The 17306-nt window shown below is 43.6% G+C and overlaps 2 protein-coding genes across 2 annotated transcripts in view; both read left to right on the top strand.

Moving 5' to 3' along the window:
• Positions 1–928: 928 nt before the first annotated feature.
• On the top strand, positions 929–7326 carry tsnax (translin-associated factor X). Its single transcript, XM_030106470.1, has 6 exons — positions 929–1225; positions 2396–2485; positions 2573–2687; positions 2901–3031; positions 6477–6598; positions 6687–7326. The coding sequence occupies exons 1-6, from the start codon at positions 1210–1212 to the stop codon at positions 7062–7064; spliced, it is 852 nt and encodes a 283-aa protein (XP_029962330.1). The 5' UTR covers positions 929–1209; the 3' UTR covers positions 7065–7326.
• A 3176-nt stretch (positions 7327–10502) lies between these two features.
• disc1 (DISC1 scaffold protein) overlaps positions 10503–17306 on the top strand; it is a 45910-nt gene continuing 39106 nt past the window's right edge. The window contains exons 1-3 of the mRNA XM_030106468.1: positions 10503–10934; positions 14944–15785; positions 16300–16369. Of these exons, the coding sequence (XP_029962328.1) occupies positions 10868–10934; positions 14944–15785; positions 16300–16369 (979 nt within the window). The 5' untranslated portion in view covers positions 10503–10867. The remainder of the gene's footprint in view (positions 10935–14943; positions 15786–16299; positions 16370–17306) is intronic.

Below are 17306 nucleotides of genomic sequence, written 5' to 3'. Positions count from 1 at the left end.
TCAGGTCTGGTGGTAAACACAATGACTTGAAACTGGATTGTCGGAGCTTGCAGGGAGTCCTTGAAGGCATCTCGAGGCAGCGTCAGAGTGTTGTGCCCTCATTCCTGCTCACATATGTGAAATTCCTTTCACACAACAAAAGAATAATTTGCATGAAAACCTCGCTGCTTCTGTGGTAGACTGATCGTTACTGAAGACACAGCACGCGGGGATCATAGTTGGGGTTGGGGGCGCTCTGATCAACTTTGAAATTGCACGTTGCTTTTCATAAAATATGCATGTAGATGTGTGTTTGTCAGTGTGCATTGCAGACTCGACTTATTTCTTACAACCGTGAGGAAAAAAAAGAGCTTTGGAGTGCAGAGGTAAAGCCCCAAGCCGCAGTTGGCACCAGTCATGTGTCACGTACGCAGCCTTCAGGAGTCCCTGGAGGAGGAGTTAAGGAGAGAAGAGTAATCTGATCAAGAAAGGATAGATTATACGTACTTTAATAGAAACATACGACACAAAGAGTTTTGATTTTTTTTGTGTGGATTTTACTTTCAAGAAAAAATGTTTTTTTACTTGGAGACAGACATTTATCACTTCCAATTTACCATAGTTAAGTGCAGAAACACACTTATGATTAATACATTCTGCTGCAACCAAGCATCAAGGGAATGATTCACAAAAATGTCACTAATATCAAAAAAGTAAATAAATAAAATAAAGATGAATTTTAAATAATTTCATAAAAATAATTAATTATGGCTTTAAAAACATGTCTTTTGCTAATTTTAAATACATAAAATTTGTAATTTTTGGGGGTTGGTAATGCCTGTGGTAATTCCTCAATCAGCTGTACGACTACATCTCCCATAATGCAACTCGCTACATTGTCGTCAGTAAACAGCGTAAAAGCCCCACGAGGAGTGGGGTCGGCGTCAATGCCTGTCGATAAAAAAACCAAACATAAAACCATCCTAAAATTGTCACACTTACTAAAACACGTGGACTTCTTTTAGTGTGTTGTTTGTCGTTTTATGAGGCTTTATCTTCAATTATTGTAGCGTTTCTTTTTTTCAAACAATCTAATTTAGACCAGACACGCGAATCTTCCTGATACATTGAGTTGGCAGCGCGCGGACGTGAGAGGCTAAAATAGTTAAAATAATCCTCCAACCAAGCATAAATTTTTTTAAAATAATCCCACACCACCTTTTTGAAAATATGAGTAAACGACCAGGTAAGTGCAGTTTTACTGATTCGCTTCAGAAAACCAAGCAGACTCTGTAATCCTGGATAATACAACTGAGTTCACTGTGTAATTAATGTTGGACCTGACCTGCACTGAAAAATGATTTATTCCTGTTGAAAGTTTTCCTTTGTGTTGAATTGTTTCCCAAGATATGATTTCCCTCCGTAAAATTCAGTTGCGATCAGTGAAAGCACATTTCCTTTGGTAAAACGTCTTCCTCTAAGTAACTCAAATTCATCTGAATTATGCAATTAATCAAAACAGTGCAGAAGAGCCAGAGAAATCCGCTTTGTTGGGAAATGCATATCTACATCTCGCTTTTGAAAACTGCCTTTTATTGTTGCCTTCGTGCAGTGGTGTTTTCTGTGCTTTTTCACTTTTGCCACTTCAGACGATTCAAGCTAAGTCACAGCACATCGCCCCGTTATAAGCCTTTATCTGTAAGGAAATATTTTCAGAGGCGTGAGGCAAACCAAAATCTTACATCCCACAATAACTACATTAGCATGGAATCTACATTGTGAGGGTGAATTGATGAAAACATGCACACTGAAGGCTGCAAAACTGTTTCTGCATGAGAGTTGACAGGCCAAGATGATTGTAAAATCCTCTTTTTTTTTTTCCCTAAAATACATTTCAGGGTGTTCATTCTAAGCTTCCTGAAAGGTGCATCACATTAAAGGTTTTTAAAGTGTTTCCTCCTGTTGAATTGTTTGGTTTTCCGCTGTAAGAGTGCCTTGAGATGACTGTTGGTATTTGGCGCTATATAAACAAAATCAAATTCAATTGAATTATTCAGACATCTATGCTCAGAGGGAGGAATCTGATGTTGTCTACTTTTATTGGTTATTATGGTCTAATTCTACAGGTCTTTGCCAGTGGAGATCAAATTATGCTGCATGGACTAAAATGAGTTCAGAAGCACTGCTTCAATTTTTTTTCTTTTATCATTTTTCCAAATTTTGAATTGCTCTCATTTGAATGAGTAAACTTGCTTTTCATCATTCCAGTTCTGACCAAATGACAACCTAGAAGTGACATGACACTAATCTGTCACAGTTTATCTTCTGAATAAGTCCATTTAGTGTAAAGAGCAGGCAGGCATCATGTCACACATTGTCCACCCAGCGTCACTGAACTCTTTCTGGCATTTGTCAGGTGAAGGATGTTCACGGAAAAATGCTGACGCGGGGCGGAAGCACGACGCCGACGCCGACCAGTCCTCTCCCATCATCGCTGCATTCAAAGGTACCTGCACTCAGTGTATTTGGCACCTCACTCACATCGCTGCTGTTTTAAGCACCGCTGTTGAAAGGTTGGTTTCTTTTCTCCAAGTTTTCCAGCAGGAACTCGACACCAAACACGACAAACATGAGCATCTGATTAAGATCAGCCGAGACATCACTATTGAAAGCAAGAGGACTATTTTTCTTCTGCACCGAGTGACCAAGTATGAATGTTTCTTTAGAGAAGTACACCTGCAGGTGCTGTTATTGGGCAGTGTTGTGTGTAAATGCAGTCTACTGCTGTGTGAAGCTTCTGATTAGAAGATGGATGTCTTGAATTCAGTTTAGTGAACCAAATATTAAAAAAAGGGAGTCCATCACCACAAGTTAATAATTTCTGCAAGCACTCCTAACATCTGCTCTCTCTGGGTCTGCAGCGTACCGAATGCAGAGAGTATTCTGAATGAAGCAGAGGTGAAATTGGATGCAGTCAGACAGAAGATTGGTCAGATTGCTGAAGCGCTGAGGGGAGAAGACCTTTATCAGTTCCACAGAGCATTCACTGCTGGTGAGTAACATCAATAAAAAAAGCAATCATCTTCCTTACAGTATGCAATTTACAATTTTGCATTTTGTAGCTGATGAAAGTTAATAAGCACGGTACAGACAACCACACATTCACATCTGTGGTCAATTTAGAATCACTAATTGACCCAGAATGTGCCTCTTTATTTGTTGTTGGCGAAAGCAAAAGTATACACACACACACACACATACACACACACACGCACGCAGGGAGAGATTGCAAACTCCACACAGTTCGTTTCTAAACTCCATTATCAAACCGGGTCTGAAATTCCTAAACGAAGCTTTCCTTTCCTGGTCTATATTTCTTGCAATATCACTGCTAAGTGTGTGAGACTCAAAACCTCTGTTTTAAAGCTCAACTAGATTTTATGAAGGCTATCAAAGACAAGTCACATTCTTAGAAATATCATTACATTGATTTAAGTTGACTTTAGTGATCATCATTCATCCCTTGCCAGGATAGTTGTGTGTGCTCAAGTCAAGAAAAAAAATATATAATAAGGACAATGATGTGACATCCTCTTGTTTGCCTTTGGAAATGGACGTCAGTCCTTCAAATCCAACAGTCCTGGAAAGTTCCTCCGGTCTCATTTCCAGTGTGGGAGGGTCCAGATTCCTCCAACAGCGTGCGATAGCGCTCCTAGCCTGAAGGAGTCCAAAATTCCAGAACTTTGCACTGTTTCCAGCTTTGTAAAAACGTTTTGGGTTCCTCTCCAAGCATGCATAGTTTGGCATTTTATTACCTCTTTGCAAAATTTTGGATGCGATCACATTCCTGTAGACAGCAGAATAAGGTGCTCTTTTCCTTTGCACACCTATTACATACACCTGGGGTGTTGGCAGACATGTGGTGGAGTTATGTACTATCTCATTGAAGTGAGGACCAGAAAGAAGTAAAGTAAATTTCTCAAAGTTTGATGGCATTTGTGATCAACAATTATTAACCTTTATGAAGGTGTAATTTCACTGCTGAAACTGTTTGTCACTCAAAGACTGACCACGTTCCTGTTTCAAACACATACATAGCAGTTATTGATTTCAGGATACACAGAACGTAGTGCAAAGTTAAAGAATTTGCACGATGATCATGCAGCCAATAAATCCTGCTGTTTTTGTTTTTCACTTGTCCATTGAGTCGGTGTGTGAGAGCGTGACCTCGATCCGGCCGGGATATGAACGACACACCCTCTGATAAAGTTGTTTTCCAACTAGCATCACTAGATTTCGTTAGCGCAGCCACGATGTCTGCAGTTTGAAGGAAAAGCATTACTGGGAGTGAGTCTGAGCTGTTATCTACCAGCTGGGGAAGTCATTTTTAGATTGTGGTCACTCAGGAATCACTGCTGCATCCTCCGCGACGTGACCAGTGGCAGTTCCCACCAATTAGACCTTTCTTCTTTTTTTTTTTTCCCCCTCCCATTTTTATCGTTTTTATTAGATTAAGACTGGACTCGCTGCATGGGCTGTATAGATAATCTGTGCCGGAGGAGACGTCTCCAGGCTGGTGTAATGGCTCTGCCTTTTTATATAAGAACCATCAAGGATATTGTGGGCAGAATCTAAACTTAATTTGAACTGATAACACGGCAGCGCAGCACTTTGATAAGCCTGTTAGCTCGACCCAGCTCCCGACTGAAAGGCGGTGCGTGCACGGATTGAGAGTTCTCCCATGGTGCACCTGCAAGTCACTGAACTGAGGTCAATGAATTATTCAATCTTCGGTTTTCTTACTTCATGGATAAGTAGTTTTTCAAATCTGCAACATGCAGCGACTGATTTTTGCAGAACTGATCCAATTACACTGTGTATAGAACACACACACGCACGCACACGCACACACAAACAGCACCTGACTTCTGCCGCTACTGTGCCAAATGAAATCTTCATTTGTTTTCCACTTGTTTTTGCTCAGTCATTGTTTGGACTTTGCATCCTGTCATTTTTCTGGGCTTCACCGACCAAAGGTGACTGTTGCTTTAGTGTAAATAACACGAACCGCTCCTGGCAGCGAACTCCGGAACTGAGCTCCTCCTGCCTGCATCAAAGCGTCCTGTAACCTTTTCATGCCGTATTCTGTCCTCCTCAGATCGTCTCATCTTTGCTCCGACCCACTTCCACAGCTGTGAAGAGGTTTAAACTGCAAAAATAAAGTCTTAAAAATCAAATTAATTTCATATTTCAGAGTATTTTTGGCTCCATTTTGAAATGTAGAAGTTAACGATAACTAGTTTGAGGAAGAATTTAAAGATCTAAACAGGCCACGTCAAGGCCAACTGAGCATAATGAGGCAGGTGTCAAATTACAATCGTTTAATGTTGATGCCAGCAAGCTCAGCAGTGTGAAACAATGCAAACATTTTCAGGAATGCTGTCATAAAGGTACAGTAGTGAGTCAGTACTGCCAACCGAGCACCATCTGGTGGTAGACAGTGGTATTGCAAGGCTAACTGCTCTCATTAGCTGGTTCGTGTTTTATCTTTATCTTATATTTTTAATATCTGCAACGTTCACCTATTTAAAAAATATATTAATATTGTGCTTGACGAAATATGTCAAAGAACTATTTAACTTTTGCATATTTTAGGCAATAAGAGGTGCCGTGTTCCAGATATGAAATACATTTTCAGCATAGCTCAACAGCTGGATTTGCATCATGTAATTCTCTCCTTTTGAGAGAACAGCTGGAGTGGGTGCAGATGAGACGCTGTGAATGTATTTCTGTTGGATTCATGGAGAGTAGTTTTATTTCTGAGGGCATTTGAACTTGCACACAAGCCCAAAAGAAAAACCACATCAATTAAGTGACTTGTGGATCAGTTGTGATTTCAGAGTCAAACAGTTAAGAAGCAGGGGTGTCAGTGGATTCACTGCAGAGAGCTGCAACATGTCACTTCTTCTCTTCTCCTCCTGCTAATCGTGTTACTCCCAGCGCCGCTCCTCTGGCTCTGACCCTTGTAAATGCTGGTGCTGAGGACTGAAATCCTATTAAGAGCAGTGAAAGTTGCTCGGAGTGGAGCTGAAGCACATCCTCCTCCCGTCCTGCAGGCTCTGTGCGGCGTGTTGTGGTTAGCTGCGGGGAGATAGACGGCACTTTGAAGTTCAATTGCCGCTCCGAAAGTAAACTTCAGACACAAAGTCTTCCGTCCTGTGATTATTTGATTGTTTTTTCCTCGGGGCTGGAAAACAAATAAGGGGTCATCTCAGTGAGCTACCGAAAAAAAAAAAAAAGAGCAGCGTTTTATCGAAAGACAGAGACAGGAAACAGGTTTTTATTTGAGTCTTTATCTGTGATCTATTTTGTGCAGATACCGTGTAGTTTACACACCACATGCAGGGATGAAGTTTATGGTAAATTTAAAACAACTGCACCACTCAATCATAAGACCTTGTCTCTTTGTGTCGTGTTTTAATAATTCTGTGCATTAGGCATTCAGGAATACGTGGAGGCCGTCTCTTTCCTGCACTACATCCGCCATCGCAGCCTCATCAGCCTGGAGGAGATCAACGCCAGGCTGGTGTTCATGAGAACGGAGAGCGAAGATCCTGAGGTGAGTTTAAAGGCTGTTCATTGTCTCATGACACAAGATCGACATGAAGTACGTGTTTTTGTTAACCTCCAACTTCTTTTCCTCTCAGGACTCGGCCGAAGCGCCGCCCGCGGGGTCGCAGGTCGTCACCTTCCACGTGACCCCGGCCGACTACCTGCTGGGCGTGGCCGACCTGACGGGGGAGCTGATGCGGATGTGCATCGGCAGCGTGGGCAACGGCGACATCGACACGCCCTTCCAGCTCAGCCAGTTCCTGCGGCAGATCCACGACGGCTTCTCCTACATCGGGAACACGGGCCCGTACGAGGTGTCCAAGAAGCTGCACACGCTGCGGCAGAGCCTGGCCAAGGTGGAGGACGCCTGCTACACCCTGCGGGTGCGCGGCTCCGAGATCCCCAAACACATGCTGGCTGACGTGTTCTCCAGCCGGACGGCGCTCATCGACCCCGAGGAAGGAGTGGTTTAACCCCGCTCAGCCTCGGTTCCTCTGCTGATGTTTCACCCCGGTGTCATTGTCTCCTTTGGGTTTCCTCCTTTTTTTGAAGTTCGTATTTGCATTTTTAATGCCGTTTGACAGACGTTTCATATGTTTCCCGTGTCGCTTGTTAATTTTGTTTTTATTGCTACAATAACAGCAGCCTCACAATAGACAATGGACTTTTTTTTTTCTCCCTCTTTGATAAAGATCTGATGACTTCAGTTGGTTTGCATGAATAAAAGTGGTGTTCCAAATATGCCATGCTCTCCCTGTCTTTCAAGCTGCTTTGATAATGTGTGTGCGTGTGTTTATTTTATTTTCTCTCTATCTCTGCCCTCCGCTCCCTCTATCACGCGCAGATAATCTAAAGGTGCAGCCATTGGCCGCCTGCGCTCGCCGCATTCTGTGCGGAGGAGGAACACGCGACCTTTGTGCGTTGCGTGTCCCTGTTCTCCGGCAGACGCGCCACACGCACGCAAACAAGCCTTCACCTCGTCATTCTGCCCTCTTCAAACAGCGCTCACCCCGCCGCCGTGACGTGTGTTCAGAGCACGGTGGACGGCATGCGGAGGAATACAGCTGCTGGTGTCCTCTCCCTGTTTACTCTCCTCTTTACTGACACTCTGACAGATGTTGGAGGCAGACAGGAACCGCTTTCCGGTTAATGTGCCAGGCCTCAAGTGATCACCGCACAGCCTGTCATCAATAACAGATAACTCTGCTTTTGTTTTGAAGGAACAGGATTTTATTGACATTTATTTAACTTTATTTCACTTTATTGCATGAATATAAAATCATAAAAAGGATGTGATATAATTTGTATTGGGACATATTTTAGTGTTCAGACTCCGGTATGTAATGTGTGTTAAATCTGCCACCTGCTGGTCAGTTTTGGAACTACATATTGAAGAGCAGGGCTGAGCAATCAATTTTGAGTCATGAGAAAAAAACTAAATTGTTCTCTAGACTGATACATACCTGCATGGAAAGCAATAGTTCACCGTTTTTAATCAGTTTTTTCATCTTTTATGCTGCTGCTGACCTGGAGACAAGTCATGCACACAACAGGGAAAAACATGCAAATTCCTCACAGAAAAGCCTCCAATTCGAATCAAACCTGTGGTTTTCTTCTTGTGGGAGCATAACCACTACGCCACTGTGACACTGCAGTCACATTCCCATTTTTTTCTTCTGTGAACAGTGATTTAAATAGATATACTTGCACATCTGTTGCGTACAAACCTGCTTCTCAGAGCTCAGGAGGGGAGTCGTAAATGACTAACCGTTACACTGAAAGTTTACAGATTCATTTTTACTACAGCAATAATTTCTTACTGATGCCACTGAAACTGGGCAGGAGCAGCCAAGTGCAGGCTGTGTGCCTGGGACTTGACTTTTGCTCCAATCCTACCCTGAAGAAAACTATTTTTTAAGTATTCCCACCTGGTGAGGAGAAACCCCGGTCCTGCAGGTTTTGGGCTTCCTGTTTCAGCACAGCTGAAGCTGTAATAGTTTAAAGACAACTTAAAAGATGTTATGGTCCAGGTTTTAACCAATGGAAGGATAACGCGGTGCCTGAAGTCAACTACTAACAGAAAATGCGTGTTTTTGGTCTATTGTTTGAAAGTATATACACATGGGGAGAACATGCAAACTCCAAAAAGAAAGGCCACTAAATCAAGCAAACTGACTTGAACCAGTTTTTAAAGCACGGGGCAAGAGCAGCAAGTGAAATGTGAGACAAGTCTGACATCTGCTGGTGAAAGTACAATACAACCTGGAGATAAAGCAACATCCTCAACACGTCTTGCCAGATCTCCACTGAATGTCATGACCTTTAAATACTAAATATATTTTAAGAGTTCACTGCTTGTCTGTGTGTTCAGTGATGGAGAGCAGCTGCTGATAAAGAGCTGCAGAGCTCCATGTTCAGTATGGATTCTATCTTTTAACTGAAATTGATCTTTCGCTGAAAAAAAGACTTTTTGTTCCCGATATTCACCAGTTTACCTTTCCCCCCGCTCTTTCAACTTGACATTAAATGTTGCTCTATAGCCAGCATGAGAGAAGCCTCCTGTCTTTATTATTACCACGTGATCCCACATTTTCTTTTTAGATCTCACAAAATTAGAATATGGTCCCATAAATGATTTCAAATAGTAAAATGTTAAAATAGTTGTTATATAGTTGACAAAAATGTTCAAATATGTTTGAAGTTTACTGAGGTGTGCCTTTAGTCTTCTCATCTCAAATAAAACTAACCTTCATGATAATAATTTGAAATACATCTCTATCAACCAGTACTGCACTCTTTTTCCACTTATCTGCTGCACTAATGACACAGTTTGCCGTCTCTTTTTTTGTGAGCAGGTATGTGACTCTGCAGCAAGGCGATGCACTGTCTGGTTTCAGTCTGCTGAACGGAGCCTTTCATCGGCCCTGTCCATCAGCCAGCCAAGTGCAGTGAAAGGAGCACTGGGATGTGTGGGAAGGAGGGTGAAAAGGCCTCCGCTCTATGTGGGGTCTAGTTTTGTTCCCTCAGTGGAGACAAAGATGCACTTCTCAGTGTGCACTGGGATGTGTTATGAGCAGGGCTGCAGAAGCACCATCACATTACTGTAATTAAGGGTTTGTTTTCAAACTGTGTAACGTTTTATTTTACTTGAGTACAAATTACACAGTTTCTCTACTTTTACAATTAAACAGCACTACTAAATACTCACAATTTGAATCATTTTTCTAACATTTCATCCTGTAAAGTTATTCTTGTAGCTTTTCTACTTTATATTTACATTTGTTTACAAAACACAAGTCCACAGTGCGATTTTTATCTACGTATGTTCCTTGAGGAATGTGCTTTTGAATGTAATTTAAGTGTTTATTTCTGGAAAACAGAGGTGGCCTAACTTGAGGTTGCATGTTTTTGTGTTCTGGGTGGAGCAGTGTCTCTGACCGTCTAAAAAGTTTAAGTCTAAGTAGTTTTTCATTACTTTACCAGTATTTTTTATTGGTAACTGATTGTGATTTATGTGTACTTTTGTACTCTGTTGGCCTACATGAAATCACTTCATACTTGATTAAATGTTTACACACATCAACTGATCAAAATGAATCGTTTGCACTCTGTTGGATCATATAAGTGGTTTGACGATAATAGCACGTTTTTATCTAATACTCCACTTTTCTTCCACGGTCTGAACACAGAAATACAAACCGGATGTATGCTTAACGTGTGCCTGTGCTGCAGTGCTCACGGGCAGTGTGCTGCGGCCGCGAGGCGGTCTGAAGGAGTCTGGAGTCAAATTCCTCAACACGTAGGCGCAGCGCGCTCGCGTCGCTCCAGGACGACGCGCGGCGCGAGGACGCGGCGACTAACGGATTTATCGACCGGTCGATGTGTCTGGACTCTGACTTCCACTACAGCACCCCGCCATCGGATTCCTCCTCCCGACACATTTCCTCCCGAAAGGAAACATGACACGAAGACAGCGTTTTCTCTCCAAGCGGCGTCTTCGTGCGTAAAAGCGGCCACTTGGAGGAGACGCGCAAAAACCCGACGGAACTGTGACAACTGCGCCAGGAAACGTTTTACCGGGGACGAAAAGCTGCACACAAAAGCCGATTTCACACGATGCTCCAAAAAGGAGGAAAAACTCCAGTCTGGGCTCAGTTTTCCACAACGGAAATGAGATCAGTCCCCTCGCTTGGCGCCGCTTCTCCTTAAAAACATGGTCGCGTTAAGTCCAGCCGAAGCCGGGATCTGATTCCGTTTGACCGGTGAACACATCTGAATGAAGATGTTCGCCGGACTGATGGGGCTGGACTGTCACAACAGCTCTCCGCTTCAAGTCTCTGAAGGTAAGGGGGAAGTTTTCCACTCAGCTGCTGTTCTGGCGTTAACCAGAACCTGATGTTCTGCTCTGGATGCTCCACCACGAGCTTCTCCTACAGTAAATACTGGTTATAATGGAGCAAAGCCAATGCACGTGAGAGAATAGGGACAGTAAAGGGCGCAGTCAGACGGGTTTGCATTGTGCTCAGTGGTTTACTTTTGTGAACTGGTCCAGGTCAACAAAGACATGTCTGCTCTTCAAAAGGCTTTCAGCCACTCAGCTGGCTGGCTGCACCGACATGAACTCACTAAATGATAATGATCTGGACCATCTCTAATGGTTGAATATATTTTTCCTGGCTCAGTAATCCTTACACATCCATGTGTTTTGTATTTCTTCTGATTATGTTCATACAGGAGTCAGAACAGGAGTCCCACAGACAGATTTGACCAGTCCTAAAGGCAAAGCGGGGCAGGGCGAATTTATTTGCATAGGACAATTCAGCAACAAAGCAATGCAAAGTACTGTACTTTCCCAAGCACAGACAGCAAAAAAAAAAAAAAAAAAAAAAAAAAAAAAAATTACTGGAATAGAACTACAAATTTGAAAATCAATGAAAGATCTCAGCATTGACATGGTACAAGTGTTATAATAAAAACACATTAATAAGTAAATGAAATAAGACTGCTGAAAGGCTGCAGCAAACAGATATTAATATTCAGCCTGTTTAGTTTGAAACATCTTGGTTTGTGGGCATATAAACTAGAAGCCGCGTCAGTTCTGACTCTGGAAACAAAAATCATGTCTGATACTGACGAAACAAAATTCCTGGATGCTTCATAACATACCAGAAGACCAGAGAGGTACACTGAGCCGGAACCATTCAGTCCTCAGCCGGTCTAAAGACCCGGAAATGAGAGAGATGGTGTCGATTTTCCCTGATTTTTGTCAGAAGATATACTAGTTATAGGTGAGATGGGCTGTGTCTCCAATCTGTGGCTAGTTATCAGTTTTCCAAAACTGCATTGATCGGTTGTGATCACTGTATCAATACAGTCTGGCTCTCTGCTAATCAAAGGCCTCCAGTCCTGAACTAGTTCAAGTTCTCCAACAGTCAGAAAATCAAGCCTCGTATTAGATCTAAAGCCCCTGAATGCAGCTACAAAACTGTTTCTCAAAGTGCTTCAAAAACACTAGTGTGTTTGTGTGTGTGTCTAATAAAATTTGTCCCTTTATGACTTGTTTGATGTTTTTAATGGAGACATCAGGTTTAGTCCTCTAACTCCACCATGTCAGTCTGATCCTCATGTGACCACAAAGGAAGTGGGCCACAGGAGGAATGCCACGCTGGACAGTCATGCAGTGATGCTATGCTTCCTGTTGACTGATCCAGCCGTCTTTTCAGATTGATAAATAGATATGGCGGTCAACTCTCACTTCCCCTTATCGTCTGCTGTTTCTGGTCACAAGCAGCGAGGCGTGCAGATCTGCTGGTGTGTGTGTGTGTGTGTTGGAGGGTGCAGCGCTTGTTCCTCAAACGTTTGTGTTTTTATGAGATCCTCAACATTCCTCGGCTCATCAGCTGAAGCGCTTTCAGCGGCCAATGGGAAGCGCTGTTTAACTCCAGGACTCTGAAGAGGGCCTCTTTAATCTGCAAAGGTAAATAATCTGGCCTCTTCTGGCCGGGACGTTTCGTTTTCTCACACTCGGCCCAACATTTCCTCGACACCGGCAACAAGTTAGACTGAGAGTGCCGGCGTTGTCACACAGGAATGGCTTCATCTGTTGAACCACTTCAGATCAACTTGTGCTTTTTTGAGCTGCTTTCTGCCGGAATTCCTGGCAAACTGTTTCAGCTCAAATCCTGACAGGAAGCAGCAAATGACACACTTCTGAAAGGCTCTTCTACCGAGATGTTGATGCCCCTCATACACACACACACACACACACACACACACACACTCTAACACGGACAATAGAGGCATTTCCTTCCCCTTTACTGAGAAGAGCTGGCTTTGTGTAATCGAAGTATATCCAGGATCCACCAACAAACCCTCACCCAGTCACTCTCCTTTCACTTGCAGGCCTTGTCTTTGACATGTGAGAGTGGTCTGGTGATATTGTTTTGACCGTCAGCAGATGGTGGACGGTGTGTGACAGTATTGTGTACCTGCAGAGGGTGTTTGGTTTCTTAAATTGGCTATGGAACAGTGGTCACGTCTGCAAAGGAGCACTAATGGAGCTGAGTGTAACCGGAGCTGTGGCACGGTGGTCCCAGTGGACGGGAAGCTCTTATTGAACCAGGGTCCGCTGCACACACACACACATAGACACACACACACACACACACACACATACACACACACACACACACACAGCTGGGAGACCAGGGGAACACCCCAGTGTCACTCTCACCATAAATCCGGCCTTCCTTTTCAGCTGACCGTCCCACTGCTCCTTGAAGTGGCGTTTTACTGTCTCTTCCAGACAGTGGATAGTTTGAGTTGTGGTTGTTTTGTGTTTTTATGACTCCTCCATTTATTCAGACACTGAAATCTGTGCTTCTGTTTGTTCATGTAGTGCTGTAGCAAGTGTAGCTTCTTCATAATGAAACTCAGTTGCACTGGTGGGATTTCGAAAGTGTCTAACGGGGGTTTTACGGTGACAAACGTGTGACTGATTGCACTGTTTTCAGCACAAAAGCGCCACTGTGCCTGTGTGTGTCTTTCGTGTGTGCACGAGGGGGATGAGAAAATTGAGAGGCAGCAGCGTCAGAGGGAGCAGCGCAGCTGTACACAAAGAGGCTGTTGATTCCCAAGATCTCAGCCGGCCTCCTCATCTGAATCCTACACATTTTATGTATAAATCATGCGCCGCTGCAGCAGGTGTCGGGCTCCAGACACGAGCCAGACTTCATCGGTTCACTCTACTTTCAGTCAGTTTCACTCAGGCTTTATCATTTCTGGTTGGTTAAATGGTGAGGAAAAAAAAAAGTTTCTTACCATTTATCAATCTTAAAAGCAACAAAACAGAAATATGCTCCGAAAAGTGAAAATGCACATTTGTAATCTTTACCCAACTTTTCAAGCATTGTGCTTTCTTCTTCTCAGGTTTCAGAGCTTTTATAGTTTGTGGACCCCCTTTAGTCTTGTTTTCTGCAGGAGAAGAAAAAAAGACCCTGTAACAAAATCCTTAGACCCCATCTTCACACCTTTCATAAGAGGTAGTTTATCAGACTGAAGCTAAAGTGAGTGAATACCAGACATGCATCCAGCAAGTGGGAACAAACTTAAATTTAAACAAATGCCAAAGTAGCTTCAAACCTGCTGCATGTGGAAATGTAGATGACTCTTCGCTCACATTTGACATTTTTTCCTGTTTATTGCAGTAACAGGTAAAACTGATGCAAGTAGTTTCTGTATCAATCATTGTGATTTCTGTTCGATATTTTATCTAGATGCACTTTTTTTTGTCATGTTTTGTCAAGAATGTCAAAAATGCATCGAACCCCTTCTAGAGCTCATCATTTTTCCATATGAAACAGCTTTTCTGTTTGAAACATGAACATCCCAGATCACATCTCAGCAGTCTTATCGACGTGATCGACTCTCAGTGGGTCAGTTTGTCTGCAATGTTTTCAAAAAAAAAATGAACAAATTCAAATCTTCATGCAATGCTCTTGAGGCTGCTCTTCCGCCGAGAGGCGTGTCTTAACCCAAATATGACTGTGTGGCTTTGGTATTTCCCAACAGTTGGAGAAGCACCCTGGGAAACATCACACAGCTGTTTCTCTTTTTCTTTTTTTTTTTTTCCTCCTCCTCTCAGTTTGCAGTGTGTGGAGAGTCGGGGCTGTCAGGACTCTGACTTGTTGCATGAGCAGACACATGTTTTACTGTATAATTGGCTAAATTATTACCACATTTTCCTGCTTTAGTCTATGATTGTGCTGTTAATCCCGGCTGTTCTATAAGCTCATTCTTTATCTTCCTCATGGCCGAGTTGTCCAGCTTAATGGTTAATCTCTGTATCGACAGGTGGCCGAGCGTCGGGGACAGCTGGAGGCGCCGGCCGTAAGAGACTCCACCGACGACCAGGGTACATGAGGGGAGAGCAGTCCAGACTGCAGAGCACCGCTAATGGACAGCAGGATGAGGAGGAGGAGGAGGAGGAGGAGGACGGGAGGACCACTTTTATTAGGAACGGAAAACCTGGACGTCACTGTGACGCCGCTGCTGCCAAAGTGCCTTTAATGAATCTGCAGCAGGCAGATAAACTGGCTTGTAGCTCCTGTAAGATTCAGAGCTTCCTGGGTTCCGTTGCACATCCTGTTCCCGCTGTGAACTGCAGTCCCGTCGGCAGTAAATCTCTAGATGAGCGGGCCTCGCCGGAGGGATCCTTCAACTCCAGCTTCAGCTTCATCCGACAGTCCCTAACAGACACAACCGCTGCACAAGATCAGGACAAAGAACCACTGAGTGTATCGACTAGAGCACCTTACACACTTCAAACAAAAGCAGAACCACTCTCCACTCGGCACAGCCACTCAAAGCAGTCGACCACTGTCCGTCCGGCGGCCGCTCCCAGCGCGGGGAGCCGGCCGGAGAAAGAGGAGCGGTCTCTAAGCGGGACGTTTTGGCGGGAAAATCCGTGGGGTGGTAAGGAGGAAACGCCTCACCTGCCTGACTGCGACTCCCGGTCTGTGGACATAGAGGTCACTTCCTCGCTGTCGGTGGACTCGGACACGGCCTCCGCCTCCTCCGTGACCTCGGGATACGAGAGCGCCACGCCGGCCTCCGAGCAAGGCTGGGACAACCTGCTGAAGAAGTACGAGGGCGTGCTTCAAGACTGCCTCCAGAACAACCGCACTCACACCACGGTGGGTGTCATCCACTCCTCCTGTTGGAATTATGCTTCAGTTTGCAGCACGGGCAGCGCCGAGGAGTGAAGCAGTGGTTTTCAAAGTGTGGGGCGAGGCTCCATGATGGGACCAAAAAAACTTCACAGAAACACACCAGGAGGAACAATCTGGCCCTTTTCCAGATTAACAGAAGTCTAATAAATATTTGCTAAAATAGATATTTATAGAAAATAATCTATTGTAACTTCAAAATCATTTAATAATAATTATATATATATATATATACATATACTATATATATATATATATATATATTTTAAGTTTGGTATTTCTCAAGTTATCTAAATAGGAAAAGACAGACATGGTTTTGTGCTGACAAGGCCGTGTCAGTTCCCCAAACTCTTTGACCCAGTGTCACAGTGGCAGTCATTGCACCAGCAGATATTTCCAGCTGGAGCTTTAAGGTCATTGACCTTTGTGCCGACTGCTGGCTCACCTGCTCTGCCTTCTGTTTTTTGCATCTCGCTCTCAGATCGAGTCCATGATGTTGAAGCTGCAGAGGCTCCAGCAGAAAGCCATCCTGGATGACGACTATGATGCAGGTGAACCAAGACTTCATCTTATCTTTGTCTTACGCTGCGGTTTGATTTCCTGCTAATTCTCTTCAGATCTTGCAGAGAATTTTAATAAAGTCGACACACTGAGCACAGCTGGAGAAATAGTTTGTTTACCGACCGCTACACGCTCACCACACCAATCCTATTACTGGATTTAGAGGCTCGAAGCTGCTTGTGTCTCGTGTAATTAGTAATACTTGAATTTGCACAGTGAGAGATATTTACCTCAGTCAGGGTTGAAGAACATTCATTCATTCAGTCGTTGACCTTGGAATCCACGAAGTGATTCCACTAATCTTTGTCTCAGTATTTAACTTCTGACCTTGTGACTTTGAAAATTCATGGAAACACCCTAAAAGGTCTGTTATTAACCTGATGGATGTGTCGTGTCCCTCATAACGAATCCGTCTCCAGATGAAACCAGACTCATTGTGTTCCTGTCTGACCCAAATATTTTGGTCTCCACGATGTGAGGAAAGTTTATTTTCAAAGAAAACCTCACTGTGACCTGCTTTTGGGGCCTTGTGACAGAAATAAATACATCAGCTGTAGATTAGTGTGGTTGTGTTTATTTGGGTCAGTACAGTCTCGTCTTGTCGCACTTTCTGTTTGCATTTCGATACCGTGAACCGCAAACACCGGGCAGGACGTTTTCCACTTGTGCTCAGCTGTCTTTTTCTTTTTTTTGTTCCAGCAGTATGTATAGAATAAGCAAAAATATGTATCTGTGAGATGTTGTCTTCAAGAGGAAGAAAAATTGGAAAGATTTTCTGGCTAAATTAGTGTCTTTCCTGATTTTGGGCAGAACTCTGAGTCCACTGGAATCATCTCTAAAGTCGGGGTCACTGCCAAGTGATTATTATCGGCTGAGGTGAAGCCTCTGAAAATACTTTGAAAACCAATTGGTAATTTAATGAGGACT

This window comes from Salarias fasciatus, chromosome 13, assembly GCF_902148845.1.
Source record: "Salarias fasciatus chromosome 13, fSalaFa1.1, whole genome shotgun sequence".
NCBI classification, from domain to species: domain Eukaryota; kingdom Metazoa; phylum Chordata; class Actinopteri; order Blenniiformes; family Blenniidae; genus Salarias; species Salarias fasciatus.
The sequence above is the reverse complement of the archived record's forward strand: the minus strand, read 5'-3'. Positions and strand labels throughout refer to the sequence as shown.